The sequence below is a fragment of the Meleagris gallopavo genome, chromosome 8 (assembly GCF_000146605.3).
Source record: "Meleagris gallopavo isolate NT-WF06-2002-E0010 breed Aviagen turkey brand Nicholas breeding stock chromosome 8, Turkey_5.1, whole genome shotgun sequence".
Classification (NCBI taxonomy): Eukaryota; Metazoa; Chordata; class Aves; order Galliformes; family Phasianidae; genus Meleagris; species Meleagris gallopavo.
In genome coordinates this window covers 31,110,810-31,131,675 of record NC_015018.2, presented here as the reverse complement: position 1 = coordinate 31,131,675, position 20,866 = coordinate 31,110,810, and the positions used below count along the sequence as shown (strand labels likewise).

Genomic DNA, 20,866 nt, shown 5'->3' with positions numbered 1-20,866 from the left:
CTCACTGAAAAGAGGCGTTCACTTTGATTTAACATTTAATGGCAGTAGATCCAGTGTTATTTCTGACTGCCTTCTTCTACTGCTGGAGATGCAGTAGTCATTGCTAAAGATGCAGTGGCCATAAATGAAGATGGTGTTGGCCATTGGCTATTCCAAGGCTGATCACACACAGAGTTAAAAACACAGGTGCCAAAACACTTTGACTGAATTCCAAGTATTATTTCCTGCTGTAACCAAATTGCATACTACTGGATTTTATTTATTTTTTGTAGATTTACAGCTTGGGTTTTTCTCTTGCCTTTATCTGTAGAAGTCGCCAGTTGTGTAGCAGGTGTTACAAAGATATCTGTGACCAATGTGGTTGATGAAATCGTAGTTTGGGTCCTCTCTGTGGATACTGAAAGTTAGTGGAAATATGTTATTGGAGAACTATAAGAATGGTCATCAGAACTGAGGCACTGGTGAAATAGTGTGTATGTCAGGTTTTGTGTAGCAGTGGTGAAATAACCAGGAGTCCAAAACCTACAACTGGAATGTAAAGACTTGCCACATGCTTTCTCTAACTATTAGTTGGTGAAAGGCAATTAAAGTTCCTACTAACAATCCAAACATCCAGATTGTTAGAATAATGAATCAGTAAGGAAAATTAGGAACACATTCTTCTACAATACTGTTTGGAAAAGAACAGTAATTGAATGATTTTCAAGTTAAAAATCAGTTTCTGAGCATTTAGGCATATTGTGAAGTGCTAATGGGCTTAGATTGCAAAGGCCTTGCCTTACCTGTTGGTGCAATCGTGGACTGCACTGCATCTGTGAACACAGAACAAAGCAAAAATGGCCATTAGGTGTGGCGTTAATCAAATTGCTTCAAAATAGGTGGCTTCAAGCTGTGCGATCATTGCTTTCAGTGACATCTAGGATAGAAGTGTTAATATTTATTTTCAATTCTGACTTGTTATAGTTCAGACTTCTATGGATGTGCTTCTACCTGCTCTGAACTTGTTGCCTGGCTTATCTTGGGAAGTCTGGACTCAGCAACAGGATGAGGGGAAATGGTTTTAAATTGGAAGAGGGCAGATTTAGATTGGATGTTAGGAGGAAATTCTTTACTATGAGGGTAGCGAGGTTGCCCAGGATGTCCCCTTCCCTGGAAGCATTCAAGGCCAGGCTGGATGGGGCTGTGAGCAACCTGAGCTAGTGAGGGGTGTCCTTGACTATAGCAGGGGGTTGAAACGAGGTGATCTTAAAGGTCCCTTCTGACTCATACCATTCTATGGCTCTATGAATCAGATGCTGACTGAAGTGGTCTCAAATGACTTCTCCCCATATTCATACTCAGTGCCTGCTGCTGCCAATTTTGATTTTTTGCACATGACATCCTTGTGTTTCTTGCTCACTTGGTTCAGTCCAAGCACAAGGAGCATCTGCATGCACATAGCTCAGCTCCCATCTGATTTCCAAATCCTACTCTGATGTTTCTCGCTTTTATGGTCAAGGATAAAATCCAAATCAATTTTTAACAGCACAATTATTATTTTTTTTTCACCTGAGCAGATGACACTGACGTCCTCATTGTGTCCACAGTCACTTTTGTTCCAGCCAGCATGCGGGCAGTCCCAAACGTGAGATTCGGTTCCTGCACACCTCACATCATCCAGAAGGATGCTTCCTTCTCCAGGGCCAAAGTAAGCCCACCCCAGGACAGAAACAACTTGGCCACATTTGAGTTGTCTGCACGCAACACCGGCACTGTTCATATCAAAGAAATCATCACAGACTGTCCCCCACTCGCTGTTGTGGTAAACTTCAACCCTTCCAGCACATCTGTCCCCACCAGATGCCAGTCGCAATTGTGGTGTATCTTCTAAAACCAAAGCAAAAATGAGCAAGTAAGCATATCAGTTTGTTTATTCCAGGATACCTAAACTTCTAACATCTAAGGCAGCATCCCCATCTGCTCAGGGGTGGGCTGTGTGGTGCTTCTGTGTCTGGGGCTGACTGGGAAATGCCTGCAGTGCACAAAGCAGAGGAGCCCAAATCAGTGCTGTTGATTCAGCCCAGTTCACTTGGCTCTGCTGCACACAGAACCTGTTCTATCATTAAAGGGCCATGCTGGTGAGATAACCAGCTCACACAGAGGTGTTCCATTAACCCCAACAGGGATGCCCAGAGTGCTCACTCTCAGGTCTACGTCTCACCCTCTTACCTTTGGGTTTAAATGTCTTCTTAAGCCATTCTGAGAATTTGGCCCATGGTGAGGCTGAACCTTCACTGTCTTCTGTTGACTGCCACCAGAAACCATTTGCTGTATAGGATTAATAGATATATATTAGCACTGATGTAACACAGTTCTAGATAAGTCTTATAGTTTTCTGTGCTGACACAGAGTTTGATAGAGTATTTTCTGGTATGTGACAAATTTTCAACGCAAAAACGGTCCTCTCTGTGCCTGGAAGGACGTGCTCATTTCTCATAATTCAGTGGAAGATGATTGTAGAGGACCTTATTTTATGGCAGCACAAGAGCAAAGTGATCCAACCCCACAAGCCCTCATGTACATCCTTCAATGGATGGAGACATGGGCTTCTGGGAGCTGAGCTCTGCCAGAATTTGCTGGGGCCGTAGAGAAGGTTACTTATCTTTGCCATGTTATTACCACAAAAGCAGAGGAGGCTGTGGATCATTTGTCTGTGTGGACTGTGGCAGTTGTTTTGGCCGACAGCCCAACATGTTAGCCTCAGCTGCTCTCTTTGCAAATGCCTGCTCAGGTCTTCCTGGGGAGCCCAGACTTCGCCTAATTCTGCACTGTGGAATATAATGTATACTTGCTTAAAGGATTTAAAAATGTAGGTTTGACTAAACCAAACTGTGGCATTACATACCTGTAGAGCAGCTCTTCCAGTCTAGTTCTGTCAAGTTTAGGGAATGATAGACCTCTGTAAGATCATAGGCAATCTTTTGCTTCCTCTTATGCAGAGAAATTGCAAAGAGTAAGCAGTGATCTTTCTGTGTTTATTCCATAAAGAAGCAAGAAGGCTCTTTCAAAATTAGCAGCTCTGAAGATACATGCCTGATTCAATCAAGAAATTCAGGAGAAATTTATTTTAGAGACTGGTTTTTCTTTTTTCCCAAGCTAGCATTTGCTCTTCAGACACTTTTACTCCTGGAAATATATCAGTGATCCTAAATTTGGGAGTTTACAAGACAAAAGCCAAAGTGACTTTTCCATTCTAAATTAATCCAGCCTACATCAGGTCGAACTGAAGACAAAAGCAAACTTACTGACGAGAGATTACAGTGCTGGGATTTTACCACCTTCTTGAAAGGCAGCTTAGTGTCCTTTGATGCTGAGTTCACCTCTGGCTTGCCTTTGCTCTTGCTTTATAAATAATTCAATATAGCCAACCCTTGAATCTATGAAATTATATCTCCTTCTGGCTGATGAGCCTTTGCTCATGGTGCCCATGAATAAAGATCATGTCATTTAAACCAGTGAGATTATAAGGAAGGTTTGGGGTTACTTTTCTGAAGATTGAAGGACAACGGCACTTCTGCAGTCCCAAGTCTCTGCAAAGTAGATTTCCATCCATGTCAGTCAAGCTGCTTTTTTATTCTTTTAATGTCTTTTTCTACATTTTTAAATGTATCGTGTAGAAGAACTTAAATTCAAAATTGGAGTATTAGAAAGAAGAATGTTAGAAGGAAGAAGGAAAATGACTTCTTCAAACTATTTTCCTCACAGAAGAGAAGCAACGAAAATATTCTTCAGCTTTAAAATCTAACCTGTGAATTTGATCCGAATATTTGAATTACAACACAAATATTTGAATAAGAAGACAAATTAAACCAACAATTCCATCATACAAAGCTTGCCAGCAATATGTTACAAGACTCTGCTACCACTTTCCAGCAGGCCAGGCTGTATTAGTAGTGAATTCTGTCTGTAACATTTCCATACAAGCATGAAAAAGTGTACTCACTGTACCTGGTTCACATAGGAGAGAAGTACTTAGCAGAAGCATCCAAGTGAGACTCACTTGAAGGTCCATTTTCATTCTGGTTATCTGTTCTCAATCTGTGAAGATTGAGAATTTATACTAATTGAGTTCTGGTCTCCACCAGAGGTGTGTGCTTTGCAATTTGATCTCTCTTCCTGAAATTCCAGATCCATGCCAAAGAAATGATTTACCAAGTATTTTCATATTACAGGGTATATCCAGACATCCGGATGAGTAGATCCCGATCACACCACTGTTCCGGGCTGTCTACCAAGATCTTCCCAAACACTCCCCTGGCACTTCAGTAGCTGTGCGTTGCTGTGGGTTGGTTTTTCTTTTTTCCAGGAAGTAAAGATTTACGTTTGGAGAGTAGGCTGTTTGGTAAGGTTTTTTGTACCACCAGTTAAGACAGTTTCCAATGTATAATTGTGCTTCCAACATACAGCTGTGTGCCAAAACAGACAGTGGTGAGATTTGTGTCAGAAGATTAGCATCCAAAAAATTTCAGGAAAGTCTCATGCAAATTATCTCTGCTCTCTAGACATTATTCCTACAAAAAAGAATTTCTATATTTTTTCATATCTCTCCGGTTCCTGTTTAACCTGGAAGTAGATCCCTCCATCATTCTCCTGATCTGCAGTCAGTTCTTTTTTCACTTGCAGCCTACAGAGCAATGAAACAGCTATACGAGTTATCAACCAAGGTATAATTGGGTGGGAAGACCTCTCTTGGGGGTAAACTAGCAGGGCAAGTGCTGAACTACAACAGCCAAAGAAATGGAGTAGGATAGGGCCAGAAGGTGTTAAATTAAGCTAAAACTCAATGAATCTGTATGTAAAGTCAGAGAGGCATGACCAGCTGCCATGCACTGCTCTGGGGAAGACCAGTAGAGTCTACTGACAACTTACTGCCCATTCTCCATCAACCAGTTTCACAGCTGGTGTGTTCCTGAACAAACTAGCCTGAAATTTTCCCTTTCAGAGGACAAGTACTATCTGACAGTCCTGAGTGGTATATCCTTCATAACTATGGAAGTGGAGCCTTTGTGTATTGCAAAATATGAGGCATGCTTTTGGATCTGTGAGATACTGCACAAAAGAACTGAGGCACAGAGCAATTGTCAGCTGAAGGGGAGAAACTAGTAACAGGTTTTTATTCTGCTGGTAACAGATAGCAGATCATAGGAGGAGAGGCAGAAGATACGATAGTGCTAGTGGAAATCCAAATTAAAGGACAAAGAGAACGCATGAAAGAAAATCATTGTAAAGAAGAAAAATACCACAAATTGTGCTGGAGGTTATTGTTTGCCATTAGCTTTCAAGCTATCTTTTTAGATAAGGTGCTTTGCATGAAAAAATCCCACCTAGAAGGGCCATGGTGTACAACTGGATAAGATTAGTATCTCACAAAGCCATGAATCCACCACAACCCCTTCAGCCACAGATTTCTCCCTGGCACGAGGTGATGGTGGCAACACACTGTGGCCCAAAGGATGTCTCCAGTTCTGCCTCATTAAGCACTAGCAGGGAGAAGCTGGCTCTCAGCTAGAGAGAGGGAAAAAGCAAAACTAAAGGTTCTTAGCAGATATAAAAATGAACATAAATTCATTTGTTCCATGAGATCTTTTCTTATTTTCTCAACACGCTATTACATATTGTGCCTATCCAAACATCCATGTTCTTACATCCTAATACCTTCTTGAGCAAAACCAGTCATGTCAAATATTTAAACTCGCAGTTCCGTGTGTGTGGATTACTTGAACTCTGTTGCCACTTCCTGAAGTGACTAAATGGGTTTATAGTAGATCCTTATCAATATTTCTATCCAAACAGCTGTAAGCTGGGTCTGGTACAGTATGTAACAGTTTTCTTTCCTAACAGCAATTAAGCTACTTTATACAAACATGTCTCACTTTTGAATGAATCTAAATTTTGGAAACAAATAGAAGGAACCTCATGGTTCTCTTTTTCAGCATTCCTCAATCTCCTTCACAAAACAGATTGCAAAGAAGCCATTGGTCCAAGCAGACATGCTTAGGGCAGAGGGCTCCACATCCCCACTCTTGCCTGGTGAAACTGGATCCCACTGCAGGCTGTTTTGTACCCTATCTGAGGAGTAGTGTGGTAGGTATAGATGTGAGCAAGGGCAGCAGATTTGTACAGCTAATCCGTAGTGTTTGGTGAGAAAGGTTGACCAACCTCCGCATTAAACATTGCAGCTCTTGTCACGGACATCGAAGGCACCGTTAAAGAAGAGGTTGTGAGTCTTCAGTCCAAAGCTAAGCAAGCAAACTAATCCTGCATGGCAGGAAATAGCAGTGATGACAGTAGGGCTGACCTTTGTGGGCTTGGAATCGCAATGCTGTTTCCCAGGAAATCTTCTTAAAGGAATCTATCAAAATTCACTCCGAAAACAAAGAGTATTTGTCCATAGTGAAAGAGCTTTACGCTGCAGGGTGGGTGTTAAGCTCTCCTCGCAGAGTGCTGGAGCTTTGCTGCACCTACTCCTCCCTGCAAAGCTTTTTCCAGCTTTTTCAAACGACATCCAATTCTCATGGAAGCCTGTAGTGTTATAAACTCCATAAAGATGGAGCTTGAGGGGCTACGAGCAACCAGAAAATGCAGAGCTACTGCTGTGAGGCTGCTACCGCTGGAGGGCAGCGAGGCACTGTCCTTAGGGAGTGGATGTTATGGGATAACGTCATCTAACGACTCGGATCTTCTGTAGGGTCCCGAGAGGCCTTAACAGTAGCAAATTCCATAACAAGTAAGCAGAGGGCCAAATAAATGATGCATGAGACAGCTACAGACTGCAGGTAGGTTGTTTGTATTCCTTGTCCGACAAATTCAGAGGGTGTTTTGGAGAATCTGGCCCTCCTGAGGCAGCACCCGTTTCATCTTCCCTTTCAGCTCCTTATTCGTTATATCTCAGTGGTGTTGTAAACCACAACGCGTCGTAGCTCTCATAACTAATATTTGTAAGGAATTTAATTGAGATGTCTGTGACACATTAACTTGCACTGCCTGCGTTTCTCCTAACCACGTGTTTCTTGTACAAGTATTTAACTGTATTTCTTCTTCCCTGATAAAGAAGACCCTGGTGTGTGAACCCGCGGTATGATGCATGGGTGTACTTTTGTTTTGGGTCATGTCAATACATTTTTGGGTCATTGCAGATTACTCGTGAATTAACAGCAGTGAAACAGGAAGAATTTACTGAAATGCCACACAATATTGCCACTTGAACGCTGCCATAGCAATTGCCACGTACTGGTCCTTGACTTCAGTCAGCCCAGGGATGTGACTGCTGTGTAAGCCTGTGGGTTGGTGCTGCTCCTAGCTGAGGGTGAAAACAGATGGCAGATAAGTGTGCAGAACTTGTCTGTGCCTTGCTGCATATTACTCTGTGGAAAGATGTAAGGAAAGATTTTCAATTCTTTCATTTTTCACATTTCCTCTCTACCAACCATTCTGCTAAATTCAACCCCAGCAAATTCTGAAGTGCATTTTGTGCGCTAAAGAATGTCTAGAGAAAATGGCAAAGCCAGGTTGAAATAAATCACATCCTTGACAATACAACCTTCAAGTAGGTTCTCCACAATTACGTCAAATTTCTTCATAAGGCCAAGTGGGACTTTTACATGGGAAGCCCTCTTTTGTAGACAAAACTGAGTACTGAGTGCTGGGTACTGCTTCCAGTTCCCAGAGACGTTGTGTTGAAAGAAAGGTGTTACCACCTGGTCTCTGGAAGCCCCCCTTCAACCCCTGTGAATCCTGATCTTTGTCAGAGATGGAGGCTGTGCCAATGTAAATGGGTACAATGGTCTTGGCTCTGCATGCAGAACTACATGTCATTTAATCCTGTTACCCAGATAATTAATTGGCTAGCACTCCTTGCCAACATGGGTTACTTATCTTGGCATTTGCCACATTCTTGTTGTTTTTCCTTCTTTTGATGTTCACATGGTAAACTTTGTTAATAATAATATAAAGTTTTCCCAAACACTCCCCTGGCAGTTTTCTCAACATCTTTCTCAGCTTCAAAGAAAATCCCTTCTATTTCAGCAAGTGCCATCATTAGGAATCACATAGAGAATCAGCTATGGAGGTGTAACATCCCTTTGGAAGATCTTGGAAGTCTTTTCCAGCCTTGGTGATTCTATGATTCTACTATTCTAACTTTATTTTATTAGTTGCTAATTAAAGATAATGAAATGAACAATTAACAAAATAACAAAGATTAATTAATAAATAGAAAAAATAGTAGTAACAATCAAGCTAACTACATTGATTAATTAGGAAAGTTTTCCTTCCTGCATGAGTGACTGGGACGTGAAAGGAAAAATCATATGTAAAGCAGGTATATAGATTGCTTTTCTTTGTAAACTGGTTGCTTTTTTATTTTTTTCCACAGTGCAAGCTTGCACAAGTAAAGCTACCCTAACAAAGTTAAAGTAGGTATAGGATCTATTAAGAGATCAACAAGGAATGCTTCAGTGGGACATCTTGGAATGCCACTTTCTCCTGCCCCACGTGCTCCAAGGAGCTGTGTTGGGTGAGAGGTTGGCAAGGGATGGCTCTCCTTTCCACAAACACTGTATGGAAAAGCAGATATCCTGTTTAACTGTGACATTTTGGACAAATAATGCAATCAGAGTTTCGATATGGAGAAAAGAAGGATGAGCAGTAAGCAACGTCATGCAGTGAAAGAGTTTATTGCTTATTTATGATCACTTAGAATCACGTAATTTGTTTGCCTTATGTATGTAAGGGAAATAATTCTGACTATCCTAAATCTTAAGTCCAAATGCTGACTCCATTTGTGAAAACTTTTCTACTGGATCAGTTTTTAATCAGATTCATTTTCAGTTGATTTGAATATGTGAATGTTTACAAGCATGAGAGAGGATTAAAGCACAAGGACAAAGATGGATTATACAAATATATTTTCTAAAGTCCCACATAAGCAGATCCATTAGCAAATGTAAAAAGAGTATAAGGGTAGGAGCATTCAGGCTGGAATTTGAGATTGTTCTGATTCTATGACTGCCACCAGCAGCCTGTTATGGGTAGGAACTGAACCATTTTTCTCTCTCCAAATTCAGGAATGAGAGACACGGAGTGGAGGATAACACAGGCACTACTTTTTTGAAGAGATTTGCTCTAATTTCTGCTATGTGAACTAAAGTTCAAAAACACGAGTCACAAATACTCATCCATGAGAATATCAGATAGGTAACAGACAAAATCACTGAGATGTTAAGTTCATAACAGATCAAAGTGATTGGAAAGAAGCTGTGCTTATAATTCCTCATCGAGAAATCTGGTTTTCATAGAGACTGCAGATCAGTGAAAATGCTTGCTGAGATTTCTTGTAAATGCCTCAGCAGTTTACCAGCCTTAAAGGTAACGCACATCTTTATTTCCTCTGCTTATGCTGCAGGCCCTGTAAGAACAACCAGAGAGAAAAGCGATCAAATGAGCTGGTAAATAGGTATGAGATTCATATCTGTTAGGTCTTTAATAGTCCACAGCAGTGGAGAAAGAATGGTTTTCTATCATGGGCTCGACTGCTAATGATTTTCAGCTATACTTCAGAATTTATATCAAGGGAGATTCTTGAAATGAAGAAGACAAAGCGGAGCATACCTGAGCAGACAACACTGGCATCTTCACTGTGGCCACAGTCATGTCTTGACCAACCGTTGTGGGAGCATTCCCATACGTAAGCTTCGTTCCCTCTGCACTGCACGTCATCCAGGAAAATAATCCCAGAGCCTTCCCCAAACTGGGCCTCTCCCGGTGCTGAGATGGGCTGCCCACAGCCCAGCTGTCTGCAGACAACCCGAGCATCGTCGATATCCCACCGATCATCACAGACTGTTCCCCACTGTCCTTTGTAAAACATTTCCACACGTCCCTCACATCGATTGCCACCATTCTCCAGGCGCAGAGCTACTTCTACCAGAGACAGAACAGAAATAAATGTCATGATGGATGTCTGAAAGTGTGTCCAAGGTTTTCCCTCCTTGCTGTGCGATTTGTTGATTTTCAGTCACTAACAAGTTATGAAATACACACTTTACATTCCTCTTCAAAGGAACTCTTCCCAACATTCAAGCTCTCCATAATCACCTACATCTTTTGAAAAGTGTTCAAGACCAGGTTGGATGGGGCCCTGGGCAGCCTGGTCTAGTATTAGATATGGAGGTTTGTAGCCCTGCCTGTAGCAGGGCAGGTTGGAGATTCATGATCCTTGAGATCTCTTCCAATCCAAGCCACTCTACGAAATGCTGCAGTATGGAACTTGTCCATCCTCCTCAAATGTTATCTTTTTCCCCAAGGCTTGGCATCAAACAAAAGCAAACTATGTCTAACAATAGATACTCAATTTTTAAATGATCAGTAAAAGAAATGATAAGACTTACCAGGTGTTCTGGCTCCCCTGGAAGCTGTGGATTGGGAATACATATGAAAAACTTAATTTCAGCAGCTTCAGTTTTATTTCAGAAGAAATAATCATCAACAGCAGCAGAACAAATGCAAAACAAAACTTTGCTTTACCTGGTGGGAGTCTCTTATATTGTCTGATTTGTTCTAAAACTAAGTTACTTTTTATGTACTATCTTTAATTACCTGAATCAAGATAACATTTAACTCGTGTTGAAAAGATAGAGTAACCTTTAATTCTTTAGGAATGGCTTCTAAAAATAAACTCTTGTGAACGGTGCCATGTCTGTGAAGCCCAGAGTGTGAAGTGTCAACCAAGCCACCAAGTATTTCCTCCTCTGGTATCCTGCATAGAACACAGCATTCCTTCTCTCTGCACTCACATCAGTGTCACTGAGTGACCACCAGGAGCATCTTCTAAGCATCCCAGACCAAAGATACATGGAGGAAAACAGAGAGAGAGGCAGCTCATTTCTTGATTTCTGCCTCACCATACTTCTAATTCCAGCTGTACTGTCTTTCTTGCTATTTCCCTTGCTTCGGGCTGATGATTAGATTCTCAATATACACAATGCAGAGTTTTACTTAAATAAATAGAACCACTTGTACCTGAGCAACGCACGCCAGCATCTTCTCTGTGCCCACAGTTATGTGTGGCCCATCCTCTGTGAGAGCATTCCCACAGGTAGGATTCATTTCCATGGCATTGCACATCATCCAGGAAAATATCCCCTGTCCCTGGATTGAAATGTGCTTTTCCCAGTGCAGAGAGAGCATTTCCACATCCCAGCTGCCTGCAGACGACCTGCGCATCATTTATGTCCCAGAAATCATCACATACGGTCCCCCAGCTTCCCTGATAGTAGATTTCGACGCGCCCTTCGCATCTGTTTCTGCCATTTATCAGCCTCATGGACGCCTCTGTGAAAAAGAAGAGAGAAGGAGATAAGAGTCTGAAGGCTCCTGAACTGCAAAGTTAAAATCCTAGATTAGTTCTGGAGCTGATTCAACGTGTTCCTATGGCTATTGTATTCTGTCATGGCCTTTCACCCCCAGGGAAGGCGAGGACAGCACTGATAAGTGCCAGCTGTCCTCGGGTCACTGTGTATGCACTCATGTGCTGTTTCCTGGTTCACCCTTGGAACCAAGGCTTGCTGCCAGGGTTTGGCAGTGTTCACAGTTGCCTAAACCAAGTTTTCATTCCCAGTTTAATTCCTGTGATGAGATAAATAGCAACGAAAGAAATAACCTGCATTACATAAACACTAGTGGGCATTTATCTATCAATTTGTTAATGACAGTATATTATAATTAGTAGAAGAGAATCGAAGTTTTACCCACAGAAACAGAGTTGACCAAGAGATGAGGTTAATCAAGCCAAAACATCACAACGGGGCCATGACTTTCTAATAACTGTATTGTCTCTTCTCCTTGTGTTTTAACATCACTTAAGAGGTTCTGAGTTTTATTAAAGCGTGGAACAAAAGGGTCTTTTTGTGTGCGTGTGTGCGATGTAGCTCCATCCAACTTATGGAATGTTTAAAATACTGATTAATCCAATAGCTTTTCTTTTAGATAACCATGGATTTAAAGCACCCTAGTCCAGTGAAGACTTTGTCACACTCCGTAAGTCTAAGTCAGAACATGATTTGTAATAATTTTAGCAAGAAAATGCTTATGCTTTAGAAAATTCTGGATAGAAACTATTGAATAAGTATGAAATTGAAATTACCAGGTATGTCAGTTCCTGTAGAAGCTGTGATGGGAAGAAACAGATAAAATGCACATTTCAGTCATCAATGTTTCCAAAATAATTAATTTTTAAGAGCTTCTTTTATAAGAGCTTTTAATGCTTCACCCTTCTTTACAATGTCTCTTTTTATTTTAGAAAGCATTCAACAACTGGTTAAATAATCTGTTTCTGAAGGTAATAAAAATGGTGAGACATGAGATTATAACATGACTTTCCTTGCCAGCAACTTGAAAATCTATGGAGATTAGGATAGAACTTTGGAGCTTCTTATGCCATCTAACAGAGGCAGAAATTTTCCAAGCTTAAATTTAGGTAAGGATCTAAGACTGCCAAAAATCTAAGCACATCTTTCTTCAGGGGGATCTAGCAAAGCCCTGGTTCCTTCCCCTTCTTGCTCCCTGCCCCTGGACTACAAGAGTCATGACTCTACACCTTTGGATTTGGCCCTGATTATCTCACTCAAATAAATAGACTGCAGCTCTCAATAGAAGCTTTGTCAAGGAAAGGCGAGTGGGATTAGGACCTTAAGCTTGTGAGAAGTCTCCTATGTGAAAGCTGGTTGGTTCTTTAAGGACAGAATGTGCTTCAGGATTATTTTCTGGTGCTTCTTGCTAGTCTGGTAGCATGCAGATTGAACTGGTTAATATGAATTAGTGATGGCAGTACAAAAGCTGTGGATGCATTATGAGTGACACTGATTAAAATGCTCTAAAAGTTTTTTAAGCTTATTTGGATGGAAGTTTGCAAGAACAAATTTTGATCGTGTAAGAAAAGAAGGGAAATTCTCTTTCCAGCAACAGAACCACAACTCTGCTGAGAAAAATTTGAGATCAGGGGAGCAATTTTCAATTTGACAAAATTGGAGATTAAACCAAGTATTTCTCTTCTCGATAAAGCAAGTAGATCAGTGTGTACCTGAGCAAATGACGCTGGCATCGCGCCGGCTGTCACACTCCTCTCTACACCACCCCCTGTGAGAACATTCCCACAGGTAGTTCTCATTCCCTCTGCACTGCACATCATCCATGACAATATATCTTGGGCTGTGAGGAAAGGTGACATTTCCTGAAGATGACACAGCATGTCCACAAGCCTGCTGGTTACAGACAACGTCTGCATCATTTATATCCCAGGAATCATCACAAATGGTCCCCCAGGCTCCTTTGTAAAGGATTTCAACACGCCCTTCACACTGGTTCCATCCATTCACCAACCTCACTGACATGTCTTTGAAAGAAAAAAGAGAGTTTTGCTGAACCTTCATTGTTAGACAAAATCAGAGGCTCGTGTGGGTCAGAAGGGACTTCCAGACATCCCTGGTTTAGCCCCAGAGCAGGCTATTCTGGGTCCTGTTTAGGAGAGTGTGGAGTATTTCCAAGTGTGGATATTCCACTGCTTCTCATGGTCTCTGTTCTGGTGTTTGATCATGTCATGGAAAAGAAAGAATTCTTTTTATCAAAGTGGGATTTCTCCAATTCTGACACGCATCTGTTTTGCCTCTTGACCTATTGCTGTGCACCATCTTCTCTATAATCTCAGGTTATTGTAGACTGCAACAAAATCTCCCCTTCATAATCTCAAGACTGACCAAACCCTACTCCCTCAGCAACTCCTTGCACATCTCATTCTCCTACCCCCTGACCCTTAATGACCCTTTGCTGGGCTTGCTTACAGTTGAACTAGATGATCTTAGCAGCCTTTTCCAACCTTAATGATTCTATGATTCTACAGTTCTATGCTCCAGGATGCCCCTACCTCTCTTGTACAGGGAAGCTGCACTCTTGTACTGGACCTGAGGCTACAGGTGTGTCTCACCAGTGCTAGTGCAGGGTAAGAATTGCCTCCCTTGACCTGCTGGCAGCACTCAAAGGGCACAGTGCTGGCTCATAGTCAACTTCTCATCCTCCAGGAAGCCCAGATCCTTTCTTGCAAAACTGTGGTTGACACAGCTGGCTCTCTGCCTGTAAGTTGCACTCCATAACCTTAGCTGACATGTAATGTCAAAGATATTTTTTTGCTAAAGGGGAATTAAGGTGGTACACTATAGATAGACAGATTTCCATGCCACGCTCATTTCACTAGTTAGGTGTGCGTGTGCATTTCCAACCTACCTAGAAACTCCTGTTTTTCAGAGTCGCTGGAACAAGGCCATGCTCCTTAATCCACTATACCCAAAGATAGTGACATTCCTGAATAACTCAAGCTCTGCAACACAGGATCCACAGTACTGATGATCTGAACAAACTTTAGGTGTGAACTTTCATGTAACTCTGTATATACAAAGCCAAGCCTCGTTTGTCCAGACTTAACATTTTGATGGATATAAATGAGGCGAGTTCTTGACTTTATTCTGTGCTTAACACTAACAGAAGAAGAAAGCTGAGCACCTGTTGTTATGTGTGCTAAAGGAGTCTATTATTTTAAAGAGAGGTCCCATCCAACGTGCAGAGAGCAACACCCTGGCTTTTCAATTAAAATCTATCATTGTTTTTAGCTGTTCAAATCCAGTTCTAAAACATGTGGACATTAAAGAGAATGACACATATTTAAGACACTTACCTGTCACTTCAGATCCTGTGGAAGCTGCAAATGAGAAAAAAAACACAGCTCACTTTTAGGTGGAGTTTTCAGTCACTGCAGTAACTGCTGAATTTACAGATGAAATGTCACATTGCACATTATGCTGAAAATAGTGCTGAATCAGTGCTATACAGAATAATTCTCTTTGTGTGGGGACTGTTACACAGGTCTACAACAGAAGCTAGATCTGTTCTGAAATATTAGTAGTACTAATTTTTTGTAGGCCTGTTTCTAGCATGCATTTCAGTGCAGTCTGTGCTGCAGTATTACTATTAACTAGTACAGGATGAGCACAGATTGCCAGAGTTCAGCTGATGGGTGTCCAAACAAGCTGTTACTCACTGTGACAATGAGGACCACTGTTTGTTCCACCTCCAGCACAATGACACCTTTGTGTTAAGGTCTGCAGGGACAAGCTGTGCCAGGTGCCACCAGCACCAGGCTGGACCTGTTCTCTGCGCCTGCTCTGGCACTTCTGCATGGGATGGCTCTGTTTGCTGACCTTCTGTTTACACATTACCCAACAGTAAAGGAACATCCAGGTCCCAGAAGGAGCAGGACATACCGGTGGATGGACAGAAGCAGTTGGTAAATGGTTGTACTCCACCTGGTAGCTCTCTTGGACTGTTATCCCGTTTTCATTGAAAGACCTAACCTAGACTGACATATCTATGGAGTGTACAATTTTTCAACTTATTTACAGATTTTTTGTACTTAATTTCTGTAGAAATCACTAATATGCACAGCTGAATAATAAGAAAAAGCAAGTATCAAACAGAAACAACGCTATAGATGAAAAGAAATTGCTTCAAACATGAAGGTTCTGCCTGTTTTTTTTGGGAAGCAGTCTTGGTGAGGAGCATGGTGGCCAGGACAGGGCTGTCCCTCATGCTCTGACTGGCCAGGACATGGAGCATTGCATAAATACATAAAACACACCTGAGCAAACAACACCAGCATCTTCCAAGTGTGCGCAGTTATGGACTGACCACCCTCTGCTGGGGCACTCCCAGAGGTAGGCCTCGTTCCCTCTGCACTGCACGTCATCAAGGAGGATCTCTCCCGAGCCTTGGCTAAAATTGGCATTTCCTAGGGCAGAAACAGCCCTACCACAGCCCAGCTGGCTGCACACCACCTGGGCATCCTGCAGGTCCCAGGAGTCATCGCAGACAGTGCCCCAGTTGCCCTGGTAATGGACTTCGACACGGCCCTCGCATCGGTTCCTCCCATTCACCAGCCTCAGGGACACGTCTTTGGGAAGGCCAAAAGTGAGAGGGTTATTTAGGTTTCAAGTAGGCTGTTACACATTTGAGACAATAGTAAGTCCTATCCAAAGACAGCAGACGATTGGCCAAAAATATTTATCGACTTTTTTTTTTTGAATGAAAAATTGTGGAATTTAGATGATAAAAACACACTGAAAATTGAAGATACAGCATATTCCTAACCGTTAAAAACTTGTGGGGATGCATATTCAGAAATGTTCAATACATCAAAATCATATCATGACAAAGGTATTGGCAAATACTCTTCTTCACAAACTGTATATACTGAATGACTACACTAGGTAAAATGACTTAGTCAGTAAACAAGATGAAGATATATGAGATGAAAATTACCAGGAATTTCAGACATCAAAGAACCTGAAATAAAAGAAACAGCAGAGTGAGAAAGATCATTTTTTTAACAAACTTGCACTCAACAAAGTGAGCAGAAAAGATCACTCTTTAACTACTCTGCTATAAAAGACAGCACAAAACCAACTCTCAGCACATTAGGATTTTGTCTATATAAGCCAATCCATATTTTAAAATGTACGGTGCCATGTATTTTCACATCAAGTAATATGTCTCATGAAAGACCCAATTTCACACTGCATGTGGAAATCGTTGCTTATTTTCTCAATGATCTTAGGAATAATCAGCTGAATTCATCCTTTAGTTAGGAAGCAATGGAAATGGCCAAATGGACAAGTCTCAGAACGGCATTATACTCTACAGAAAGAAGGAAACATAACTGTCTAACTGAGCTAATTATGTGAAGATTTTGAACGTGAAAGGTAATGGGTAGGTTGTAGTGCTCTCTTAAGAAGTATTTGCTGAAATGCGGAGGAATAGTTTGGGGATGTCCTGTGTAGCTCGGTGATGGTTTGGTAGTTCAGCTGCCATTTGTTGAGCACCCAGTCCTCATTCTGGCTTATAACTATTATTGATCACTGATGGCAATAGATCTCCAGTTACCTGCACAGATGACACCGGCATCTTCCTGATGAAGGCAGTTGGTGATGAGCCATCCATCATGGGAGCACTGCCAGAGGAGAGCCTCGTTCCCTTGGCACTGCACTTCATCCAGCAGGATGTCTCCTGTGCCCTCACCAAACTGGGCTGCCCCCACGGCACCAGTGGCCCGGCCACACCCGAGCTGAGCACAGACCACGTTGGCATCGTCCATGTCCCAGGAGTCATCGCAAACTGTTCCCCATGCTCCATTGTAAAATATTTCAACGCGGCCCTGGCATCTGTTCTGCCCATTCACTAACCTCAGGCTCAGTTCTTTGGAAGACAAAAAGAAATGAGATCAACTGTTAGAGTGGCTGCCATGTCTGTGGGACCGTGAGGCAACCAAAGGAAATGCTCTACAGCAGCTTTCCAAGGAGCATGTCCTCATAGAAAGTGTGCTCTATTCTCTTCTGCTCACCAGTCCTGAATTCCTGAGATTGCAGACCTGATTTTAAAGCATCATCCCAGGATGAGGCATCTGAGTGTCCCTGTGGCAGTCACATTCAATTAGAGTTATACTGACACAAAGACATCATCATCTGGTGGGGACTCCAGCATAGCATATTGTGTTTCTCCTGGCCATCAGTGAATTAAATAGGGAAGCCAACACTCAGAATGTAATAGCAGAAGGTCACTGCCTACAGTATTTCACTTTTCACCTTACTGTAAGGAACAGATCTGTCAACCCTGTGTGTCCAAAGCAATAATTTTGACCCAGGCTGTGTCAAACCTGCCACCTGTGTGCAGCTCACCATGCACTTACCAAAGCTCCTACCTGCTTGCTCGTGTCCTCTTTCAATGCATTGTGCTTTGTCTAAGCCCTTCCAGTGCAATGCAAAAAAAAAATTATTTGTTCTATGCATTTTTTCCTACAGTAATTAAAATACAACACAATATATGCTTTTTACATTGCATTAAATACACACCCAAGATATTTGAATGGCATCACCAGCCCTTCAGTCCTACTACTTCTCAAGATATCTACCAGTTAGAGTGGGCTTTGCTACAAGCTACAAAATGTGCAATATCGATTTTAGAAGAAAACACAAGAGAGAGAGGTAGGGTAGAACAGCATTAGGCACAGTACCTGACCCCTGGAGATGCCCTCCAAGTAGCAGTAGCATGCACACGATGGCCAGAGTGCAACCCATTTTGTTTGGGATCCCTATCGTGCTGATAAAACCTGGTTCAGAATTTATAAGCATGAAGATTTAAAGGGGTGTGTTCTGTAGCTTGACCAGCCTGATTTTAGTAAACTAAATTAATGCTTTCATACAACGGAGATACTTTTAACTTTTAAAAACATTCTCTTGATTTTTTTTGGCAGGACTTTGTTTATAATAGCTTGATTTTTCAATCACCTTATCATTTCAATCCCTTCTCTTCTCTGCACATATTGGCTAAACACTCCCCTTCACAGACCCAATGGCTCAAGAGGAACCAGCTGCGTGCAGCCAGGGAGAAAATCAGTGAAACCAAGCAAAAAGTGCTGGCAGATTTTCTTCATGTCTCCATTTTTCTCTTGTCCCAAAGTGGAGACAGGTGGCTGCTGTGTTCCCATCTTCTCACATCTACACCAGATGTCCACAGCTCTGTGGCTCTGCTCAGAGCACCAATGGAGACTGTGCCCTCCATGCTCCTACAGCCTGCATTACTGCAGCAGTGAGCTGCATTATCTGCTGGAAAAAAAAAGGATTTCTTTTAAAATGCAGTCAGTCATCCCTTTGACTGTATTTTAGTAGTTACTGGGCATTTTAGCTATTAATTTTCATTTTGCTCTGTTAGCATCCTCCTAGCCTCCATCCTACCCAGCCTTTGGGAAGCACTTCATGTGATTCCTGGATTAAATCCTTCAGGCCTGGCAGAGAGAAGAGCACTTGTCTTCCTCCACATCACGTTCTTTACAGACATCCAACAAACTCTTATGAAACAAAGAAGGCTTGTTCCACACTGGCACGGCTCAATGAGTGTTTACCCGACACACACTGGAGTAGCTTCCAAAAACACGCTTTCTAGGCTGCCCAGGAGCTCGAAGAGAAAGGGGAGCAGCAGGTTTGGCTATCCTCCTGCATCTGGGGCTTCACAGTCAGATGTCTGAGCCTGTGGCAAGCAACAAGCAGAAGTGACAAGAGAGATATGGAATAACAGGATCTTGACAGGTATTAGAAAGTTATCTGCAGTGCTTTCAAGAATGGAGAATGGGGTAAAAGCAAGAAAGGAAAAAGTCATATAGGACATCTTCTAAAAATATAGGGACTGATATAGAGACCCCAACATGATACAAGGGCTTATGTGCAACCTCTGAGGCTACCAGGCAACACTCATCTGATTGCAGCTGTTTAAAAAATATATATTTAATCTGCCCTGATTAGTTACTCACACATCTACATAAAACTCCCTTACACTTGGCAAGTTTGCATGAGTACATCTGAGGACAACACAGCCAGAGGACATCACTGGGGGAGTCTCCTGTAGCCACCCAGCCATGGTGACAGCACCAAAGAACTATTCTTTGAGGAGCAAAGGGATACCTCTGGATCAGCCACCCTTGTCCTTGCTAGTGATCTCAAATTGCCAGATGTTAACAGAAATTACCACACAGCTGTGGTAATGGAGCTTCCAGGAGATTCCTAAAATTCCTTGATGATAATTTCTTGGTACAGATACTAAGGGATCTAACTAGGAAAGTTGTCCCCCCTGAAGGGGGTTGTAAACAGAAAGGTTCTTATGGGAGAAGTGACTACTTGTGGCTATCTTAGGCACCGTGACCAAGTAGTTGAGTTTAAATTTTGCTGTGTAAGATGGGGGTTGGGGAAAGGCTTTGCCCCAGAGGGTTGTGGGCATGGAACAGCTGACAGGGCACTGTCAGATATAGGGTTTGGGTGGTCCTGTGTGGAGCCAGGGGTTGGGCTGAATGCTCATTGTGGATCCCTTTCTACTTGGGATATTCTGTGATTCTACAATCCCAGCCCTCATAAAGAAAGAGGAAGAAGGGAGAGGCCCCTCTCCCCAAAGATACAATTTCTGAAAAACGAAAGAATAAACAAGAAAAAGAAGACAACAGTTGTTCAAACTTGTCTTCCTCAGAACAGAGGCAATGCAATTCATTTCTACTTTACAGCTTGTGACCACTTCACTTCTTTGAGAAATAACAGGGGAAAAAATTTTTGGATGAGTACAAAGTGGTTCAGGCAAAAGAGGTGATCCAAATGTTATTCCAAAAAATGAAAACAGATGTCACTCCCAGCGACCTAGCTGGGCTTCCTCAGCTTAGCATGATTTTGTAAAAATATGTTTTTCATGTCATAGTTCTTGAGCCTGAAATAGAAAGTCTCCCAAAATACACAAACTGCTGTGAGAATTTCAGTACCGCCTGGGTTCCTTTTCAACTGGATATAAACTGCCCAAATAAATAAAGGTAAAAGCAAGTTTTTATTGAAATAAAGAATGAATAAATCAGGATAACTGGCTATCCCTGTAACAGAAGACATTTGGCAGAAATTGTGCAAAAATTCGTGTTTGGATTCAGAGATGCTCAACAGCAAAAGGCTGCAATTCTTATTTTGAACTCATCACGGAAAGTGCAGCAGTGGGAGCCTAAAGAAACACATTTGCTGTTTTCTCTGAGTTTTTGAAGCATAGTACACGACTGAGAAACCCAGCAGCAATGGCTGTCTGCCTGATCTCCAGCTCAGGGCAAATTCTAGTAAAACTCTGCTTAAAAAAGCTCTGTTAGTGATGCTAGAGTTGTTTCAAACAGTCAGTCAAGTGGAAACGATCACTGCAGTATATTCATTTAATTATT

At 42.0% G+C, this 20,866-nt stretch overlaps 2 protein-coding genes across 2 annotated transcripts; both read right to left on the bottom strand.

The window, feature by feature from the left end:
* Positions 1–245: 245 nt before the first annotated feature.
* LOC116216908 (deleted in malignant brain tumors 1 protein-like) lies at positions 246–4,460 on the bottom strand. Its single transcript, XM_031554595.1, has 5 exons — positions 3,988–4,460; positions 2,209–2,307; positions 1,549–1,866; positions 783–812; positions 246–397 (listed from the first exon to the last, which is right to left on the bottom strand). Exons 1-5 carry the CDS (start codon positions 4,055–4,057, stop codon positions 246–248), a joined length of 669 nt encoding a protein of 222 aa, XP_031410455.1. The 5' UTR covers positions 4,058–4,460.
* A 5,363-nt stretch (positions 4,461–9,823) lies between these two features.
* Positions 9,824–11,717, bottom strand: LOC104909263 (deleted in malignant brain tumors 1 protein-like; the record flags this gene model as incomplete). Its single annotated transcript, XM_031554537.1, has 3 exons — positions 11,059–11,717; positions 10,428–10,451; positions 9,824–9,960 (listed from the first exon to the last, which is right to left on the bottom strand). Coding segments are annotated over exons 1-3 (465 nt in total), but the record flags the coding sequence as incomplete, so codon positions are not given.
* Between the last annotated feature and the right edge of the window lie 9,149 nt (positions 11,718–20,866).